We start from the raw sequence: 22,288 nt of genomic DNA, 5'->3' as shown, positions 1-22,288 counted from the left end.
CTGATGTTCAAAGAGACTTCAATGAAGGGACTGCTTACAGATGTGAGATGTGGGTAGGGTATAAACAGCATAGTGAAACGCCCAGAGGTTAGCCTCAGCGAGAAGCCGCTATGCTCCATCCCTAGGGCTGAGGGGACCACGAGGACTGGAACCAGGGTGGAGCAAGAATTGCCATCCAGGAGATGCAGATATTGGCCAGAGCCCCAGTGCCCAGCAGGGAGGGACAGGAGCCCAGCAGTCACTCTCCAACCTGGGAGGGCTCACCACTGACTCAGCCCTGCCTGGATCCCACAGACAAGGAAGCCAGAGGCTACAGACGGCAGGTGTCAGCCACCCAGGCATGGAGAGGGCAGAGGAAAGTGGAGAAGAAATGGGAGATGGGGTAGGGACAGCAAACAAAGAAAAATTAGCACTAACACCAAAAATGACTGTGGGCTGGGAAAATAAAGTCAAGTTTCTTAGACAGGGAATGGGATCTTTTATTCACAGATGATGAATGAATAAATGAATACTTCTCAGGCCTCCTCACAGGCTTTTGTCAGGATTTACGCCAAATGACAGACAGGAAATTTGAGGCTTAATCCAGGAGAGGGTGAGCCCATGGCTGCAAGTGTCCCCTAGAGCGGCTCAGGGACCAGTCGATGGGATCAGGCTAGAGTCACCCCTCCAAGAAGACGAAGCCTGGCCCTCTCCTCTCAGCATAAATTACAATTGTTTCCATTTCCTCCAGGGCAACCCCTCCTTCCTCTTAACTGCAACAGTTCCTGTAAGTGGTTGTATAGTAAAAACGTTCTAGAAGTACACTCACAAGGTGGCAGTTTTGAGGTTAAGAAGCATTTTTCTCCCCAAAGAAGTCACTGTTCAAAGTGCAAAGGAAGCTGACAGCTCCTGAATGCCTGTCATGCGGGGAGTACCACCTAGGCACCACCTCAGACCATCTCATTTCATCCTTGAACATAATTTCCCTCTAATGAAATGAGGTGATTCAAGATTGGTTCTGCTATCCCATTTTCCAGGTGAGGACACTCAGGCTCAAAAATTTGAAGAAACTTGTTCTTATTCATCTAACTTACAAATAATGGTTCTGCTTCCTGGTGAGTCATCAAAAATCAGTTCCATGGGGAAGGCTGTGTTGTAAGGGGGGGGTATAGGAGGACCCTATATTTTCCGCTTAGTTTTGCTGTGAACCTAAAACTATTCTGAAAAAACAAAGTCTATTAATGAAAAACATCAGTTCCGGAGTTCCCGTCGTGGCGCAGTGGTTACTGAATCCGACTAGGAACCATGAGGTTGAGGGTTTGATCCCTGGCCTTGCTCAGTGGGTTAAGGATCCGGCATTGCCGTGAGCTGTGGTGTAAGTCGCAGACGTGGCTCGGATCCCGTGTTGCTGTGGCTCTGGTGTAGGCTGGTGGCTACAGCTCCGATTCAACTCCTAGCCTGGGAACCTCCATATGCCGCAGGAGCAGCCCTAGAAAAGGCAAAAAAGACCAAAAAAAAAAAAAAAAGTCAGTTCCAATCACTGAGCTAAATTCTGGTTTCTGGGGACAGAAGCCATGTAGGTAGAGGGAGGAAAAGTCTGTAGGAAGAAACAAATGCTCTCTCTCTCACACACACAAGTTTTATTGTTTCTGTTGTTTTTCTGGGCAATAGACCTAAGTCATATTTTGAAGGTAGTAACTAAGTGGCTTTATCCTTCAGCTCAAACTCCCATTCTGTGTAGAAATCCCTGTTTTTATCCACCCTTTTCCTTTCTCTTGAATATTTGCAGGGATTACGGAACCTAACCTTGGGAAGTGGGAGTGCACCAGTGAGGATGGTAGCTGGTATGAATCTGTAGTCCCCAAACAAAGTGTTACAAACTGGGATCTGTGTGTGTGTGTGTGTGTGTGTGTGTATGCATGCACACATACATATGCATGTCTTTACCGGGTACGTGGTACTTGGCCCACTTGACATTGTCTGACTTTTCCAGTATGTCTGTATTTTCTTTGTCACTCCATTAAAGTCTTTATTTAGCACTCAAACACACTCTAGAATAGAGCACAGCATATAGTAAAAAAAAAAAAATCCATAATAAATATTCAGTGCATAAATGTTTATAGACATCAGCACTGAAGGAGACCAGCTGCAAAACAGGCAATTTCTCAGCCTCCAACCCTGCCTTTATTACCCCTGTCTTGATATCTCACAGATCTGTGGTCTCCAATGTAAGGCTGACAATTCTGCTATTATTACCATGAGGCCATTATTACATACTACTATTTTTGTCTTTTTCCCTCTGCATCACTAAATGCCACTTGCTCCAGGCAGGGACAGATAGCATTGGCCAGGGTAACTACAGTGAAGCAGGCTTAAAGGGAGCAGCCCTCAGTGGGAAGCTAAAGAAAATTCCTTCTCCACCAACTGCCCTGAGCCTTTGCCCATGCATTGCTGGGCGAGGGTGGGTGTAGGGCAGTTGGGTATGGGTTGGAGGTGGCTCTAGACAGAACCAGGAACCTGTAGCATGTTATGAAGCTGGGTATCATTTCCAAAACAATCCCAGGCTTTCCCTGTACCTTTTAATAAGGTCCATCTCCGCCTGATCCCTCTTGTTAAGGAGAAGGTTTCGGCTGTTTTCAAAGATATCTTCAATCTGGTCTGGCCAGAGGAACAGAGTGCTGTTCAGCTTGATATCCTCTTCTGCAAAAGACACACATGGCCTGCTCCAGGACACTGCTCAGCAACAGGTCAGCTCGCAAGGAATTAATTCAGTAGAACAAGAGGTTAACAGAAGTGGGTGTAGGGGTGGCAGTTAATGATGGGTCCTTTACTGATGAATGATGGCCAGTGTTTATGGAGCACTTACCAAGGGCCAGGCTAGAAGGTAGACAGTATTATCACCCTTGTTTTTACAGGTGGGAAACAAAGTTAAGCCAAGCAGTCAAGGACACACTGCTAGGAGGCAGCAGAGCAGATTTCAAGCCCAGGTCTAACCAACTCCACAGCCTATGTTCTAACCACTACATCTCATTGTCTTCCCAAGCTAGGTCTGAGTAGAGTAGAAACCTAGGTCCAAGTTCAGCACTATTCTTTAGACTATTTCACTTCATCCGAGTTTCAGTTTCCCTTTTGGTTCAATGTCAGTAATAAGAGCAATGACAGATGCCCTATCCATCTTACAGCTCTGGTCAGGGAAAATGCCCTGGGTTCCTTCTCTACCCTTGGGAATTTAGGAGGCAGATACCACAGTGAGAGTGTCCAGCATGCGTTCTTATGGCAAGAACACAGCTCACGGATGTGCAGGTGGATGGTTACGGAACCACTTTTCACTCCCAGCTCCTATCTCTCCCTCCCAAAACCATCTCCCAAACATCGTGAACACCAGGTCATTAACATGTATTTTCAGATGGAAAACAGCTCTGAAACTTGGCTTGTAGACAACATCGTAGCTTTTTCTTCAGAACCCGGTCTTTACAAAACTCTAACGTGGCTCAATAAGCCTTGAAGGGGTCCTGGGCATTTCTTTCCTTTTAAGATATTAAGATTCTAGATGAATGACATCTACCTTTTTATAAAAGGACTGCATCTGAAAGTGACTTTTCTGGGAACACTAGGCCGAAGATGCAAAGATGGGCATCTAAGAACTAGTCAAGTACCTAGATATATCTTCTTTTTGTCTAACAATAAGATTCTCTTTGTTTGATTCAAATTTCTGTGGATAAGAGTGACTAACATGTGGACACACTTGAAAAGCAGTTCTCCTGACACTGATATATAGGGGTAGGACTGCTAACTCTCCTTACTCCTAAAAATATAAATAGTCACATACAGTTTGCATGTACATACATGACCCTGGACTTACGGGGCAAGACTGCATAGTCCATCAGGAACTCCAGCCGTTCAACTGCATCTCTAAGTTGCCTCCTAAGTTTGAACACAGTGACGTCGCTGGATTTCTTTAAGAACTCAATGAGGTATACTAGCTCCCCAGTGTTGGCGGGAATTTCACTGACTTTGTCTGCAATGATGCTGTACTGATTACAAATGCTACAGGGAAAGAAACAGCCATCACTGTCATCATCATCATCATCATCTAAAATAACTTGCTTCTAGGACCCACTATACCAAACAGACATAATTTCTATTTGGAGACTAGAACAATGTTTCCCAACGTTTCTCTACTTGAAAATTCTTTTTTTTTTTTTGCTTTTTAGGGTCGCACCTCATGGCATATGGAGGTTCCCAGGCTAGGGGTCAAATTGGAGCTGTAGCTGCCGGCCTATGCCACAGCCACAGGAACGCCAGATCCCCGCCATGTCTGCAACCTACACCACAGCTCACGGCAATGCTGGATCCTTTAACCCACTGTGCCAGGCCAGGGATCAAACCTACACCTCCACAGTGGCCCTGGCTGCTGCAGGCGGATTCTTAACCCACTGTGCCACAGCAGGTATTCCTGCTATTCCCTCTTAATTTATGGAGACCCTTCCATAATCAATCTAATTATATCAAACTGATGAGAAAATAATTAAAATATCTTTGCAGATGATGCTTGGATTTTAGAAATGAATTTTTATACAATTCAGAAACTTTCTGTAGAGAAAACTTACCTATTATGCCACATGCATTCAGAATATTCTCCACTTTTGGAATCAGAACTAGATTATATGTTCTGGTCTCCTGTGTATTTTTAGTTGAGTATTTTACCAGTCAGCTTGGGCTACCATAACAAAATATCACAGACTGAGTGGTTTAAACAACAAAAATTTATTTTCCCACAGTTCTAGAGGCTAGGAAGTCCAAGGTCAAGGTGTTGACTTATTCAGTTCCTAGTGCAGGCTCCCTTTCTGGCTTGCAGACAGCTGCCTGCTCACTGTGTCCTCACAAGGTGGAGAGGGAGAGAGCTCTGTCTCTTGTTCTTGTAAGGACACCAGCCCTGTTGGATCAGGGCCTCATCCTTATGACCTCTTCCAGCCTTTTTAACCTGCTTATAGGCCTGTCTCCAAATACAGTCACATAGGGTACCAGAGCTTTGACGTAGACTGAATGTTTGTGTATCCCCCAAATTCATATGTTGAAACCTAATCCCTAATGTGATGGTATCTGGAGGTGGCCTCTGGGAGATAATTAAGTCATAAGGGCTATGCCCTCATGAACGGGATTAATGCTCTCATAAAAGAGACCCCAAGCGACTGCTCACCAGTTCTTCCATGTGAGGGTAGAGTGAGAAGATGATGGTCTATGAACCAGGAAGCAGGCTCTCAACGAACAGCAAATCTGCCAGAGCCTTTATTTTGGACTTCCCAGCCTCTAGAACTGAGGGAAACACATTTCTACTGTTTATAAGCTGCTGAGCCTAGGGTACTGAGTTAGAGCAGCCTGAATGGACTAAGACTGGCTTTGATATATGAATTTAGTGTGGACACAATTCAGTCTGTAGTAGGATGGTCATAGGATGGCAGGTGCAGCACATGATGCTGTCCTTGCAGAGTCCTCCATGCTCTTCTTCCCCCCAACTGTCTAGGATGTCAACATTTAGAATGACCTTGAGAGCTACATGTTAAAGATGCAATGTCACCATCTGCTTGAGTCTTTGAATGCACACAGCAAATGTCCCTGCCAATCTGAAGCCGTCACAAGCAAGAATAAATGTCTATTCTGTTCAATCATGACACCTTGGGTCTATCTGTTACAGCCTATAGTTTAACCTAATACAGGTAGATCCTCTCAGTGTGATCAACTGCCTGTGATGAGAATCCATTCTCCTTCCTTTTTGTATGAGAATGCAGAGAATAAATACCTTGCATCTAACTTATCAGTTTCTTGGGAGGGCCTAGAAGGGTGGTAAGCAGAGCCACTGTGAGATAATGGAAAAAAAAAATATATATATATATTGATCTCTGCCCCCAGTTCCTGGCACAGGGTCCTGGAAATCCTTATACTTTGATGGTTGATAAGAGTATCTTTTGTTCTAGTGAGGTGACTCAGGGTGGGCCCCTAGGTGGCTCCTGGATGAGGAACTGGTCAGAGGAAAGACCAAGCCATGATTAGAAGCTTGGAGCAAATTAATTGAATGCAAGCAGGGGGTCACTGGAACCTCCAATCTATACTTGATTGGTCAGAAGCACAAGGGATGCCTGAAGTGTGGTACTTGAAGTGTGGGGATAGTCTAATAGGACTGGACCCTTCACCTGTGGAAGTTGATGCTATCTTTGGGTAGACAGGGTCCAAATTAAGTTGAATTGCATGACAGCCAGATGGTATCAGGGAATTGCTTGGCATGGGAAAAATTTCCACACACTGAGTAACTAGTAGCGACGAGAATAAAGTATTCTATACAAAAGTAAACAAGACACACAGACAAGAAAGACAGCAGGGAAGAATTGGGCTTTCTCTACTCAAGAAGCAGACTAAGTTTTTTTTTTTTAATACCCATTAATTATTAGACCCTCTAAAAAGTCCTGAATATGGGCCGACATATCAGGAATCTGACCAACAAAACCCCTTAGCAATATCTAGGGATAAGCTAAGAACAAGAAACACTGCCTTCTACATGTGTTGATAATATCATTTAAAATATCAAGGGCTGGGATCCTGTAAGCACAGGGCTATTCTCAGTGTGGGGATGGCATATGGGAGACTAATACATTTTGCAGTAATCTATGGCCTCTCTCTACTTTGTTGTCACTGTTTGGACAAGATTTCCCACCCTGAGGAAAACAAGCAGCCAGACCACAGGGATAATTTCTTATATCTCTATGCAAGGCCTTACATTTCTAGGCCATATTTCAGATCATTTTTTAGCAACTTTAGACCAATGTACCTACAGGAGAAATGGACGGCATGCCCACTTTCTCACCAACACGCAAGATACCCCTTGCCTTTATGACCAGAGCATCCTATTTGAGGGTGCACCTAATCATTGGAAACAGGGAGGTACCCCACTCAGCAGTTACAGGACAATGAACTGGCAAGAGCAGGGTTCAGGTTCAGAAGACTCAACTCACCTAATTGGACAAGTTAGTTTTTCTTTCTGGGTCTCATTTTCTCCCCCATTCAGTAAAAACATCTTACATCTGTTTTACTTATTGTATGGTTCAGAACTTAGCCATGAACCTGGGGTTTCCATATCCTTAGAAATCCCTGGGCTTATGATGGAACTCTTTCTTCCATTTATATTAAAGCACACGAACAAAATTATACATTTATTTTGATGAGTATGAGTGAACTGATCAGCTAAGGCACCATGTTACTTTGATATGACAGGAACAAATGCTTAAGAAAAAAAATGCTACCTCACACCAGTCAGAATGGTCATCATTAATACATCCACAAATAACAAATGCTGGAGAGGGTGTGGAGAAAAGGGAACCCTCCTACACTGTTGGTGGGAATGTAAGTTGGTACGACCACTATGGAAAACAGTATGGAGGTACCTTAGATAACTGTACACAGAACTACCATATGACCCAGCAATCCCACTCTTGGGCATATACCCGGACAAAACTTTCCCTGAAAAAGACACATGCACCCATATGTTCATTGCAGCACTACTCACAGTAGCCAAGACATGGAAACAACTTAAATGTGATTGAATGACAGAATGCCCAGACCCAGGCGGTAAGGGTTCACATGAAAGAAATTCTAGGGGTTGGAGTTCCCATTGTGGCTCAGTGGAAGCAAATCTGACTAGCATCCATGAGGACACAGGCTCGATCCCTGGCCTTGCTCAGTGGGTTAAGGATCTGGCATTGCCGTGAGCTGTGGTGTAGGTCACAGATGTGGCTTGGATCTGGCGTTGCTGTGGCTGTGGCATAGGCCTGCAGCTACATCTCCAATTCCACCCCTAGCCTGGGAACATCCATATGCTGCAGATGCGGGCCCCCAAAATAAAAAACAAACAAACAAACCCACAAACAAAAGAAATTCTAGGGGCTGCCTGTAAACACCCTATGTCTTTGAATGTGTGCTAGACGGCCAGTGAGAGTGTCTGGACCTCAGACAGCCAGGTCATATCTCTCCGAAGTTGCCTTCAAGGAAGCAAAAGCTGAAGGATCAGAGATTAACTGCCTCAGGATGCGTGCCACCTTCCCACTCCAAGTCCTAGGTGGTTTTCTCCTTATGGTTCACCTCTAGCCTGAACCTGAATTCCCTGCCACCCTCACTCTGGTGCAGAAACAACTTGAACTAGAATTTCAGTCTAGTCATTACTGGAAGGTGCAAGTTCTGTCCACTTTTTCATGCTCGCATTTGTGACAAATGTCATTGCCATTTCTCTGCATACAATACCTGGTATTGGTGTCCCGGTTTACATCCACTTGGAATTGAATTAGACGGTCCTTAAGATTTTGGGCTCGCTCACAGAGATCGTAATTTAGGGTCATGGTGTCAAGGCAGAACATGGCCAAAGGCACGGTAATGTGCATGGATGCAATTTCAAGTCTCCGCTTTTTTATGCTATTGATCCTCTGTAACAAGGAGTAGATTCAGTATCTTAATTTGCCTTTAGCCTCTATGCATTTGCCCTCAGACTCATTCCCGGCCAACCTAGTCCAATGTTAAGCACAGTATATAAACACACTGACTACTCATTAGATTGTCGGCAGCACAAGTCACCAAGATATGAAATGTCAAGGGTCATCTCCTACCATCACAAAATCCTCAATTTCATGATGTTCCTTCAGGAATGCAGTGACGTTTTGCTCTGCTGTGTTATCCAATAAGTCATCATACTTTTTGTAAACATTTAAGTATCTTCCATATTGAAGAACATAGAAGAAAACATACAAGTATAGGTCACCAATCAGATAAGTCAGAATGGCACATGAAAAGCTGAAATAATAAAAATTAGCCCAAACCATGAAAGATAAATATACATGGCAAAAGTTACAGTGAACTGGAAATTCAGAACTTTGGCTCCATATTCTAATTTTGCCACTTCCTAGCTACATGAACTTAGATCAGTGTCTTTATTTTATTTTATTTTTTAGGGCCACACCTGCGGCCTATGGAAGTTTTCAGTACACCACAGCCACAACAACTCAAGACCTGAGCTGTGTCTGCAACCTACACCACAGCTCATGGCAACGCCGGATCCTTAACCCACTGAGCAAGGCCAGGGATTGAACCTCCTGGTTCCTAGTCAGATTCGTTAACCACTGAGCCACAAGGGGAACTCCAGTGTCTTTAATTTAAAAGTGAAAGTGATCACACCTCATAGGATTGTTGTAAAGTTAAAGTGTAATGATGTATAAAGTAATTAATACTATGCTTAACCTACAGCAAGTAAGCAACAAACATTACTTCCTATCCCTCCTTTCAGTTCTAAAATTCTGTGTCTAAAACTTAAGATGGAAATTTGGAACTAATGAACCTAAAACATTTTGAACAGAAGTTAAGTTTCCCTTTGTCTGTTGTCACATCCTACAAAAATGGCTGGACAAATTTCTCCCAAATTGGTGGATGTTTTGGGATGCTGACTTAGATAAGCTTGAATTAAAATCGAGATGGAAGGGAGGAAGCTGAGTTAACTTTGTAAAACCCAGTGGTATACTTCCAGGAGTTGGACCACACTTCAGAGACTCTGAAACCGAGATACAAGAAGCCCAATGGAAGGGCCAGTTCAGGAAAACAAAGTATTAACTATAAGAATCGACAACATAGAAAACAGAGGTTTTGAAGAGATGACCCCAAGTTAAATTTACAAGGGCAGAGCTTCCAAATCGTAGGCTATGATTTTCAGACTAGATTAGGAGCAGTTCTCAACTAGGGGTGATTTTGCCCACAGGGGACATTTGGCCATGTTTTGGGGACATTTTTGGTTGTCACAACTGGGGAGGGTCCTACTAATAGGTCGAAGGCAGGGATGCTGCTAAACATATTACCATACACGGAACAACTCCTCATAATACAGAATTTTCTGTATTACATCCACAGACCTGCAATTAAGAAGCCCCAGCTTAAGCTAACCATATGTTCTAGTTAGTCTGGAACAGTTCAGGGTTATATATATATTGTTCCATGTTGTATTAGAGGACTTGTTCATCACACTCCCTTCACTCTTGGATGTCTCAGTTTAGAAGCAACATTAAATGATCCCTCTAAGCCAATGACTCCTCAAAACTGCTAGATATTTTACTGTGATGATTAAGGACCATTCAGCTCTCTTGTCCTCAATCCTCTTTTTAAAATCCAAAAAGCTCTGAAAAGAGCAAACTGCTTCAAAATTCATTTGACAGCAAAAGCTGGCCTAAACTGACGTAAGGCTATTTCGGTGAATATTCAATTCATTCTGAATTTTCATTACAGAAATACCAGTATATTTAATTAAGGGATGCTCCCCCCGATCTTGCTGAAGGTGCATCGAAAGACATCATACATGCATTATGTTATTTTTCTAAAATTCAGGAATTTCTAAATGCCAGAACCTGTCTGGAACCATGGTTTTCAGATCATGGAGATGAACTGAATTTGAATTCTGATTCTCCTATTTGCTGTATAACATTGGGAGTGTTAGCTTCCCCATCTTCAAAATGGGGATACATAGTTAATACCTATGTAAGCAAACATTGGCTACTCTTACTATATATTGTTTCCGGGGTGTGGGAAAAAAAATTTTATTTGATAATAGTTAAGAATTCTAAACCAATGCGAAAAATGGCTAAGTTAGAACTAAACCAACTTACTTGGAGGGGCCAACTTGATTTTTCTGAAATACCTTGAAAGTTTGATCCACAAGGTCAGACACCAGTTTTTCATCACTATTAACGCTTCCAAGAATCAGATGATATCCTCTCAACTCTGGGAACAGGATAGATTCCACCTAAAGAGCAGAAACCACTTTTAAACATCACAAGACAGCCACAGGATGCAAGAAGGAAGATGGCAGCAAGATGTCAAATCTCCTTCAATGGACTTTGTTTCCTGGGACACTAGTTGTATTTCTACTGTTTCCTCTCCGATGGTGCTGGTATCACCTCATTGTTTCCTTTCCCTCTATTCATGCGCCTCTTCCTCTTGTAGGATTACTCATCTTTCAAATGCCTGCTCTTTTGCATGTCTCATGTCCTTAGAAGGTCCCTCCTGGGCCCCAGGGATGTTAGGCTTCCCTGCTTACAGCTCACATTCTGAGTTTATAATTAAACGGATGTGTAAGGAGCTGTTCTAGGTTTGTCCTGGGATATAAACGCCCTGAGGGCCTGGGTTGTATCTGTTTTCTTCACTATTATAAAGGGCCTAACAAGAGCTTGGCACATAGTAACTGCTCAATAAATACTGGGTAAGTGAATGAATATTACAGTGATACTCCTTCCCCCCACCAAATACTTTTCCTCTCGAATGGAAAGCTACTAGAGACATGTGCTCTAATTCAAACCCTACCACTAACTGACTATGTGATCTCAGGTAAGCTATTCTCTCTGGATCTTCATTTTCTCACCTGAGAATTCAACTCTCCAACTTTGGGGGTTTTTGTTTGTTTGTCTTTTTAGGGTCGCACCCACATACGGAAGTTCCCAGGCTAGGGTTGTATGGGAGCTGTAGCTGCCGGCCTACGCCACAGCAACAGCAATGCAGGATCCGCAACTGCGACCCACACCACAACTCACAGCAATGCTGGATCCTTAACCCCCTCATCCTCAGGGATACTAGTTGGGTTTGTTAACCACTGAGCCATGACGGGAACTCCTCAACTCTCCAACTTCTTAATGGCACATCTGTGTCCCTAAGAATGTTCTCAGTTGCATGACTCATGCAGGCTGCAGAGCCCTTGCTGGGATCCACTGCCTTTCACTGCTCTCTCTACTAAGGAAGTTCTTACTGATCCATCTCAGGGAAGATTCTTCAGAGTGCTTTACTGAGTTAAATGAGTTATATGGAGCTGATGAGAATGTAGTGATTTACACATGGGTGAAATTTAGTGCAACTGCTATTTGTCCTCCCTCTTTGAACAATCCAAAGGTTTTTAAACTAGTGGAGAAGCAACTTCTTTGATGTAGCCATAATGTAGACAGTGTGTGAAAATAGGATATGAATGAACTGCCTTGGGGCGGCACTAGGGCACCCAGGCCACGTGACTGGTCACAGGTGGGCAAGGCAATTGTCTCTTGGAAAAAGTCTTCAATTGAAAAAAAAGACTTTAGGGAGTTCCTGTCGTGGCTCAGTGGTTAAAGAATCCGACTAGGAACGATGAGGTTGAGGGTTTGATCCCTGGCCTTGTTCAGTGGGTTAAGGATCCAGCATTACTGTGAGCTGTGGTGTAGGTTGCAGACGTGGCTTGGATCCCGTGTTGCTGTGGCTGTGACGTAGGCCGGTGGCTACAGCTCCGATTCAGCCCCTAGCCTAGGAACCTCCATATGCCGTGGGAGTGGCCCAAGAAATGGCAAAAAGACCAAAAAAAAAAAAAAAAAAAAAAAAGACTTTAAATGTGATTGGTTCTCACTATGGAGAATAGTATGGAGATTTCTTAAAAAACTAAAAACAGAGTTACCATAAAATCCAGCAATCCCTCTCCTGGGCATACATCTGAACAAAACTCTAATTTGAAAATATATATGAACCCTAATGTTAATAGTAGCACTATTTACAATAGCCATGACATGGAAGCAACCTAAATATCACTCAACAGATAAATGGATAAGGAAGATGTGATATATGCTGCTACTCAGTCATAAAAAGAATGACAATGCCTTTTGCAACAACATAGATAGAACTAGAGATTATTCTACTGAGAGAAGTTGAATCAGACAAAAAAAAAAAGACAAAGTGATACCATATGATATCACTTATATTTGTGGCATCTAAAATATGATACAAATGGACTTATTTGCAAAATAGAAATAGACTCACAGAGAAAACAAATTTATGGTTACCAAAGAGCAAAGTGGGGGTAGGGATAAATTTGGATTTGGGGTTAAGAGCTACACACTACTATATATAAAATGGATCAAAAACAAGAACCTACTGTATAGCACAGGGAACTATATTCATTATCTTATCCTATATCAGAAAAAAATCTGAAAAAGAATATATATATATGTATACATCTATATATAACTGAATCACTTTACTGTACACCTAAAGTATTGTAAATCAACTATACTTCAATAAATTTTTTTAAAAAAATAATGCACCTTAAAAAAATGTGGCTGGTTCCCCCATGCACTACAGAGCAGTCTGTAAAACAGAGCCAAGAACCACAGTGCTCTTAACAGGTAATTATTTTTACTATCTGCTTATCTCCCTGGCTCTCTGATCCTAGTTGTGTCATCACCTTCAGTACTTTCATCTGTATACTTCTCTGACTTTGGCAATTCCCTGGCACTCTGAGAAAAATTCTCCCATCAGGAGAGAGACTGGCCCAAGCAGCCCCATTCCACAGTAATGTATGTATATAAATACACACACACACACACACACACACACACACACACACACACTTTTTCCTGACTGTGAAAGTAATGCATTGACATCACTGCTAATGCTGTTTTAAACTCTTTAAATAGCTTTTTCAGTTTTATAATATTCTTCCCTTATCTCACCCAGGTTCCTTTTATTTATGCCTATCATTAAACTCTTTACTTCAGTCAGCATTAGATATCCATGTTTTTCTCAGCTTTTTTTTTTTTTTTTGACTAATATTTACTTTGGTTTCCCTTTGTAACTTTCTCACAAATATGCTTTCTTTCTATACCCTGAATCCTATTTTCAAACTCTCATGCTGACATTTTTCCCAACTTTAAGAATTCATCTTTATGGAATTCACATTGTGGCTCAGTGGGTTAAGAACCCAACATAGTATCTATGAGGATGCAGGTTTGATCCCTGGCCTCACTCAGTGGGTTAAGGATCTGGCATTGCCACAAGCTGTGGCATAGGTCACAGATGCAGCTCGGATCCACTGTTCTCATGGCTGTGGTGTAGGCCTGCAGCTGCAGCTCTGATTTGGCTCCTTACTTGGGAATTTCCATATGCCATAGGTGTGGCCATAAGAAAAAAAATTCATCTTTAATCATAAATAAGGCAGGCGAGACTGGTAGGGGATGGGGATACTGCCCACCTATTGCTGTTCTTAGATTTTTTTTCTTTTTCTTTTTTTTAATTTATTTTTTTTGACTGTACAGCATGTGGACCAAGTTACACATACATGTATACAGTTTTTCCTCCCTTTGTCGTGTTGCGATGTAAGTATCTAGACAGTTCTCAGTGCTACACAGCAGGATCTCATTGTGAATCCTTTCCAAGAGCAATAGTTTGCATCTGTTAACCCCAAGCTCCAGATCCCTCCCACTCCCTCCCTCTCCCCCCCGCCAGGCAGCTGCAAGTCTATTCTCCAAGTCCGTGATTTTCTTTCCTGTGGAAAGGTTCATTTGTGCTGTATATTAGATTCCAGATATCAGTGATATCATATGGTATTGGTCTTTGTCTTTCTGACTTATTTCACTCAGTATGAGAGTCTCTAGTTCCATCCATGTTGCTGCAAATGGCGTTATGTCGTTCTTTTTTATGGCTGAGTAGTATTCCATTATGTATATATGCTGTATCTTCCTAATCCAATCATCTGTCAATGGACATTTGGGTTGTTTCCACGTCTTGGCTATTGTGAATAGAACTGCAATGAACATGTGTCTTAAGGAAAGTTTTGTCCGGATATATGCCCAAGAGTGGGACTGCTGGGTCATATAAAGATATCCAACTAGAGAGACTATGCTTTTAAAATGTCACTACCCAGTTCAGAGATCAAGCAGTGTGAGAGGTTCAGGGAGGGAGACAGTGAGTGTTCTGGGCACCACCAGATGGAGAACTCGGAGCCTGAGCTGCTTTGTCTCTTAATCTAACAGAGGCATCAGCATTTACGTGTGCCCAGCTTTCAAACCTGTGCACACTGTGACCCACCACCATGTCATCTTGGCATTACAATCCATTAAATCTACTACCAGCCCCTGCCGGCACTTTGCAGTGGCAGCTACACAAGCCCTGGGCTCTCCCAGCCTCACTGACTACAAACACTGCTGATCAACTGCAGGGAAGGGGAACCTGAGTGGTATGTACTTTATCTGTCCCCATGCCCCATACTTATCCTTCCAAATGACAGGGTCTTCATTTCATTCCCAGGGATACTGATTGCGGGAGAGCTGCCCATGTTTCTTCTCCCTCCATATCCAGGTTTCTTGTTAGCCTGACTTGGTTGGGTTCAAAAGCCCAAATTTAGAGTTCTCTGGTGAAAGCAACTGGAGCATGCGGCTTTACAGGCCTCCTTACAGATTCCACCTCTAATCATGAGCTCTTAGAACACTCTAAGTAAAGGACTACAAAGAGAAGAGTGCTTAAGAGCATCCAAGCACCATATATAAGGCATCATGGGGAGGGAGGGAGAGCAGGGGGAGGAAAAGGGAGAGGGAGGGAGAGCAGGGAGGGGAGAAACACCCCAGCTGCCTTCCCCATGTGGGGCTGGACACTGGCCCCCTTGCCACACCAACCCCTCAGAAGGAAATAGAAGATGGAGTGCAGAAGCATCACACTCGTGTGAGTGATTTGCCCAGTTCTAAAAGTCTGCTAGTAAGTGTCTGGAATCTGATTAGTAATGTCATCCTGGAAAGGAAACTCGGCAAAGGGCTTGGTCCAGAGGAGAAGCTTTAATCTCCCCCCCGGAAGTCTACAGTGAGTTAAACAAATAAACATATGGAACTTCAAGAGCTAAATTAGATACAGTTTTATGAAAGGCTCTGGCAAAATGCATGGCAATTGATCCAGCATGAATTATTAACCCAAGATGGATCTGGTTTCGGACACGTTCGCCCTTCTGAGGTTGGCATCATGTGGGGAACTTTATTTTCTCACAAAGTAACTCTCAGTGCCCTGGTTAAAAGCACAGTTCTGGGATGCATGGACATTTCTTTAAGGCCCAAATCCTCTTTCCAAAGTCAAGAGGGTATATTCAGGATGTATCTTCCAAAGTAAAACCCTTTTTCATATAAACAGCCATTTAAAATTTATATTATTCGATATGCGAGTAAAAATCCAAATGAATAATGAAGTGAATACTATACCTTGGGAATCCCCTTAGCGTTCTGAATAATTTCCAAGAATGAGTTGTGTATTAGTTCCCAGCAGTCATCAAAAGACGGATTAAAGACAATAATGGGCTCACTGACTTCAAGTTTGATCATGATTATCTGAGGTATAAAGAACTCCATCTCTTGGTAGGGCTCCTTGAAATCATTCCCATCCTTTGGGAGACATAAGATAATGGCAACTGTTACAAAACAGAACCTTCTAGAATCAAGGGAGTGACTTTTACGCATTCATAGTACAACATGAGCACAAGAGAAGGAAATGAAAGGTACCACACACTGTTCACGTTTAAAATAAGGGATAGTATAGCTTAGCTCATCTCAGCTCACTCTTTCTCCCTTTTTCAAAGCTTTGATTCGGTATATTTACTTTCCTTGGAAATTTGTTGGTATTTTCAAATCCTTCCTGTCCTTAAAAGCTCAGTTGCACGAAATAATGGCATTGTTAGCAACAAGGATGGACCTAGAAATTATCATGCTAAGTGATGTCGGTCAGACAATGAGACACCAATATCAAATGCTCTCACTTACATGTGGAGCCTGAAAAAAAGGATATAATGAACTTCTTTGCAGAACAGATGCTACTGACTCACAGACTTTGAAAAACTTATGGTTTCCAAAGGCGAGTTTGGGGGGTGGGGAGAGGCGCTGGGGTTGTGGGATGGAAATACTATAAAACTGGATTGTGATGATAATTGTACAACTATAAATATAATAAATTCATTGAGTAATAAAAAAAAAGTTCAGTTCCAAACCCCTTCCTCTGGGAAGCCTCCCTGTTGCCCAGCAAGATACAGTCTTTCTCATGGTATTTTATCTTTCTCTCATGTGAGGATTTACATGCACATTTTATCTTCTCTACTCTAAACTTGAGGGCAGGATCTATGTTTGAACCATCTATGTTCTCTAAAATATCCGAGAGAGCACTCAGTACATAGTAGGTGTTCAATAAAAATGTATTGAATCATACACAGTTATCTGCATATACCTCAAATGGAGTTGCTAACGAGCATAGAGTTTATTTTAGACGCTCAACATGTTAACCTGTCTCCAATAGAAATACTGGTTGTGGAGATATTTCTAATTCCCTCCATAGGCTGGTAACACGAGATATTTCATTAACTGCCATGCCTAACGAAATTGGCATGGGGCAGCTATAAAGTCCTCGTCCAAGTAATTGATCCTAGAGATTTCTGGAATAAACGGATTATTGAGAAATATTGGTTGACTGTGTACTGTTTCAAATATCCATAAATTTATTTTTTTCAGACATATGAAGATTTTATTTTTCTCTTTGTGCAGAATTTTGGAGTAAGACTGATCTCCACATTTGAGTTTCTTCAGTCTAGCCAAGTAGATGATTGCAATGACATATACAGATTAGTCCACTGTAGAATGCTAACACTGAAATCTAAATTCAGCAGCATTGGGTCTATATTTTTTTGAGCAAATGGTCAATTGTTCATTTTTTACTTTATTTGGAAAAATGCTTATTATAACTTAACATTTCTAACCAGACAGTTTTACACTTTATCACTCTCTTTAAGGTGAAATATGCACATGGTATAAAATCCAAAAGGATCTTCTTTGATATCCAGGTTATCTAAATTTAAAGGAATTCTATGATGCTTTGAAACCAGGACTAGTGTTTTTAGTTTTTATTTTAACCTCATTGAAGTAGTTTCATGAAGGAAGTTACTAATTAGGTCAACAAAGCCTTTTGTTTTTAGAGGTACCCTTTCAAAGATCAGAGAACAAAAAGTCAATATTTGCAATGAACACACACAACACTCCCTAAATATCAAGCTGAAGACTGATAAAAAATCCTTTTAACCCCTTCCTTTAATAGAGAGGATGAAAAATTGTCGTTAAGAGGTATGCACTCCATTTTAAAAACTTCTTATTTTTTCTGGTTCTGTAGATTTTTTACCACTAGAGTAATAGGTAATTTCCTCAGGAAAGCTTGCTATATATTTAAATAAATCATTTTTATAAACTAATCATTACTTCATATGTGTACAAATCAAGAATTTTACTTTTTGGCAAGGTTCATAGACTTAGACCTTACAGGATCGAATTTCAAGTCTATCTCCATTGATTCCACTCAAGAGAGCCCCGTGCTGGTCCCCGACGTACCTTGTGTATCATGAAAAAGGACACAAGGTCCTCAAGAGACTTAATGACCAACTCCCTGAGCTGGAGTGACATGAAGGATGCGACAGAAGCAAAATATTCCTCTATGTTACGAGAGGAGTCATAGTCACTCTTGGGAGCGAAATGGACCCAGTGCTCCTTCCGTGAGACAAAAAGCTGGGCACAGGTGGGGATCCATCTGTAAAGACAGCAGGGCATCTACTAAGAATATCTCCCAAGCTCCAAGAAGCCCTCTCAGCCACTCCCTACTCTCCACAACCAGACAGATGGCACCTTTCCCCATGAGCAGCTTTGCAAATTGGTACTTTCGTATCTCTGACTACCTTACCTGCCAACACTTTCTGGAGAAGAAAGTAATAAGATTTGGGTTGAGAGACTATTCTTCCATTAGCAATACCCAAATGGACAGTCCTGCTGAAAGATGAAAGTGTCTAGTTTCTTCGTTATAGTCAGGGATGAGGGGAAAAGGCCATCAAGAATTGGAATATTCTGTCCAACTTCTCTCCCTGGCAGATGCCTGACCTCTGATTGGGACTTTACAGCGGAAGAGAGGAGAAAAGGAGGAAAACTTGGGAGAAGAAACTTCAGCGTGGAAGTAGCTGCTGAGAGCAGAAATTAGAAAACTAAAAGAGGAGTTCCTGTCGTGGCTCAGCGGAAACAAATCTGACTGGTACCCATGAGGACGCAGGTTTCTCATTCAGTGGGTTAAGGATCCAGCATTGCCATGAGCTGTGGTGCAGGTCACAGACGTAGCTCAGATCCCATGTTGCTGTGGCTGTGGTGCAGGCCAGCAGCTGGAGCTCCGATTTGACCCCTAGCCTGAGAACATCCATGTGCCCGGGGTGCATCCCTAAAAAGACAAAAAAAAAAAAAAAAAAAAAAAAGAAAAAAAACCAAAAGAAGAAATGGAAATAGACATCTCATTGCTCCTCTGGGCCTCCTCTCCCAAATTTTTAATTCCCAATGGGAACCACTGGCCTTTGCATCCTATTATGTCTCATTTCTGACTGCTAGAAAAGTTTTACTCTAACCGTCAGAGAAGTACCATTAATAGGCACAGGTGTAGAGGTAAGAATTATATTCAATAGCTCGTATGTGCCAGCTACTGTATAAAGATTTTTCTCTGACAATAAAACCAGTTGGTAGGTATTATCATCACACATGATGTCATACAAGGGAATTTCTCTGGCTCTGGACATCATCTTTCATGCAGATGTAAAGGAAAAATGAATTAAAACTCTCATTTTTGGGATCTTGCAGGCATTTACCTGGGCCACCTGTATACAAGTCCTTCAGACCCATTGTCCTGTAACCCCATGAGGCCCAAAGAATTTCAGCGGGAGGGAATGGAAGTGGTACCTCAACAAGGAATGGGAATCAGTTTCAAGAGGGCAGAGGATGACTAGGAGTGAGGGTCAAAGAGCAGTGGACATGAGGAGACTCAGAGGCTGTCGGGGATGGGAACAAGGGAGGAAGAGGACAGAGAAAGACATCAGTGAGAGGTCAGCAAAATTTGTGCCAGCCCCAGGCTGGATACCAGTCTTCAGTGCAGAGCGTTTTTGTTTGTTTGTTAAGACTGCACCTGTAGCATCTGGAAGTTCCCAGGCGCTGGAGCTGCAGCTGCTGGCCTGTGCCAGGATCTAAGCCATGACTGCAGCTTACACCACAGCCCATGGCAATGCCAGATCCCCAACCTGCTGAGCGAGGCCAGGGATTGAACCCGCATCCTCATGGATACTAGTCGGGTTCATAACCTGCTGAGCCACAATGGGAACTCCCAGAGCGTCTTAGGTCTTTATGATACTGAAATGCAGCCTCATGCTCAAATCAGATACTGACTTGTTGAGAAGAGTCTGGCGCGTTTCCATGCAGTGTTTCCGGATGACATCTTGATATTCGTGAGGCTGCAGGGGCAATTTTCCTGCCAGTAATTCTGCTGTTCGAACAAACCTGAGGTCTCTAAACCTGCCAAAAGAGAGGGAAACACTTCCTAAACTGGGCAGATGCTTAATAACAAACTCAGTAGGATGGCTTCAAAGGAAATATGTTTCCACTTTTTTTCAATGAGAGGAGATTTAAACAAATTAAAACTAATTATATCTGAAAAATCTGAGAGTTTGAAGAGGGGGTGGATAGTCCCCAAGAAGTCTTACGAGGAGTAGATAAACTCAGCAGGTGTTACCGAGCCTTCCTACTCAGGGTACGACCTCCAATTAATTCATTTTTTGAGGCCATAAACATGCTTGTAGTTAAAGCAGTATTTTCATTTACTGAACAACTAATGTATGCCAAGCACTGTTCTTAGCACTTTACCCAACAACCCCATGAGAGGAAGTATTGTTATTATTCTCATTTTGCCTATAATTAAACAGGAGTCCAGAGAGATTAACTTCCCCCAAATCACAGTTCATCAAAGACAGAGCAAGAACCAGAACCTAGGTGGTCTATTATCAGAACTCATCCTATAAATTATCACTCTATACATGTCCACCTCATTAGAAAATTACTTTTTCTCCCCGTGTCCTGACTAGCACCCCCAATGCCTTAGAAAGCTGAATTTAGTTCAAAAAAGGGAATGTGCTTATTCTTCATCATTGGTGGGTTCCTTCCTAGGTTGACTCCACCTGCAATTCCTTTTTAAAATATAGGTAAAACTAAGAATGTGAAAAACAAGTAAATTATTCAAGTAACAAGGTTCCCCTAAGACAAAACACATTCAAAGCTAGAGACCCTCCCCCCCAAACAAAATATTTGAGCTACTGATTAAGTTCAACCAATCAAAATTACACAGGGAGTTCCCGTCATGGCGCAGCGGAAAAGAGTCCAGCTAGGAACCATGAGGTTGTGGGTTTGATCCCTGGCCTCACTTAGTGGGTTATGGATCTGGCATTTCTGTGAGCTGCGGTGTAGGTAGCAGACATGGCTTGGATCCCAAATTACTATGGCTGTGGTGTAGGCCGGCAGCTGTAGCTCTTATTGGACCCCCAGCCTGGGAACCTCCATGTGCCCCAGATGTGGCCCTAAAAAGTAAAAAATAAAAAAAAAAATAAAATTACATAAACATATTTGCCTCTAATTTTTCTTTTATTTTCTTTTTTTTTTTTTGTTTTTCTGTCTTTTTTAAGGTTGCACCCACAGCTATGGAGGTTCCCAGGCTAGGGGTCTAATCAGAGCTGTTGCCACCGGCCTACGCCAGAGCCACAGCAACGCAGGATCCTTAACCCACTGAGCGAGGCCAGGGATGGAACCTGTGTCCTCATGGATACTAGTCGGGTTTGTTCACCACTGAGCCATGACGGGAACTCCAGCCCTGCACTTACTTTTCATATACACTTTTGGTCTAGGACTTTTGTCATACTTCGAGGGCAAGGCTACTCCCACATAAGATGCTCTCTTATGTGTGGAAGCAATAATGAGAGGGAAAGAAAGGACAAGAGGCACTTCTTACTCTGCAAACCACAGCTCTTTCAGGCTGAGTATCATAGGGTTCACTGTATGCAGATGCTCCTCATTCCACTTTTTGGCATTCCTGTAGACACTGTGCCAGGGCACAGGGGCCCGGATCACTCTTTGAGGAAACAGGTGGGGGATGCTCTCAATAAAGAGTCTTTTCCTCTCCATTGGGTCCATAAGGATGTAATCAACTGTAACCAATGGGGCAAATGCTTGTTATTAAAGAGGGACCTTGAACACGCTGCACTCTTAGCCTCAACACTTAAAGGGCAAAAGAGCTTCATTTGCACTTGGAAATGCTCCCTTATTTACAAGGTCATTGGTAATTCCCTGGGTATAGCTCAGTTGGGTTGGTTCCACCCTGTTGGTATGTGAGATATTTCAGGGGAAAGAAGAATATAACTTCACAGCCTGGAGCACTTGGAATTTGGACTTGAGTCCTGCTAGGATATCCAGCATCATACATGTCAATGAACTAGTATTTGCTAATACCTCATTCGTCACTAACTGATTTCTCACACCAAAATAGTTACATAAAGAAGAGAAAGACAAATACTATTTCATATGACTTAAATGAGGAATCTAAAATATGGCACAAATGAACCTGTCTACAAAACAGAAACAGGCTCATA

At 42.4% G+C, this 22,288-nt stretch overlaps 1 protein-coding gene across 1 annotated transcript in view; it reads right to left on the bottom strand.

Annotated features, from left to right (window-relative positions):
* DNAH3 (dynein axonemal heavy chain 3) overlaps positions 1-22,288 on the bottom strand; it is a 215,858-nt gene that overhangs the window by 175,621 nt on the left and 17,949 nt on the right. Inside the window, 9 exon segments of the mRNA XM_021086503.1 lie at positions 2,556-2,679; positions 3,842-4,026; positions 8,269-8,447; positions 8,628-8,733; positions 10,665-10,801; positions 16,026-16,205; positions 18,186-18,381; positions 20,043-20,168; positions 21,652-21,847. Of these exon segments, the coding sequence (XP_020942162.1) occupies positions 2,556-2,679; positions 3,842-4,026; positions 8,269-8,447; positions 8,628-8,733; positions 10,665-10,801; positions 16,026-16,205; positions 18,186-18,381; positions 20,043-20,168; positions 21,652-21,847 (1,429 nt within the window).

This window comes from Sus scrofa, chromosome 3 (assembly GCF_000003025.6).
Source record: "Sus scrofa isolate TJ Tabasco breed Duroc chromosome 3, Sscrofa11.1, whole genome shotgun sequence".
NCBI lineage: Eukaryota > Metazoa > Chordata > Mammalia > Artiodactyla > Suidae > Sus > Sus scrofa.
This window is presented reverse-complemented; position numbering and strand designations above follow the sequence as displayed.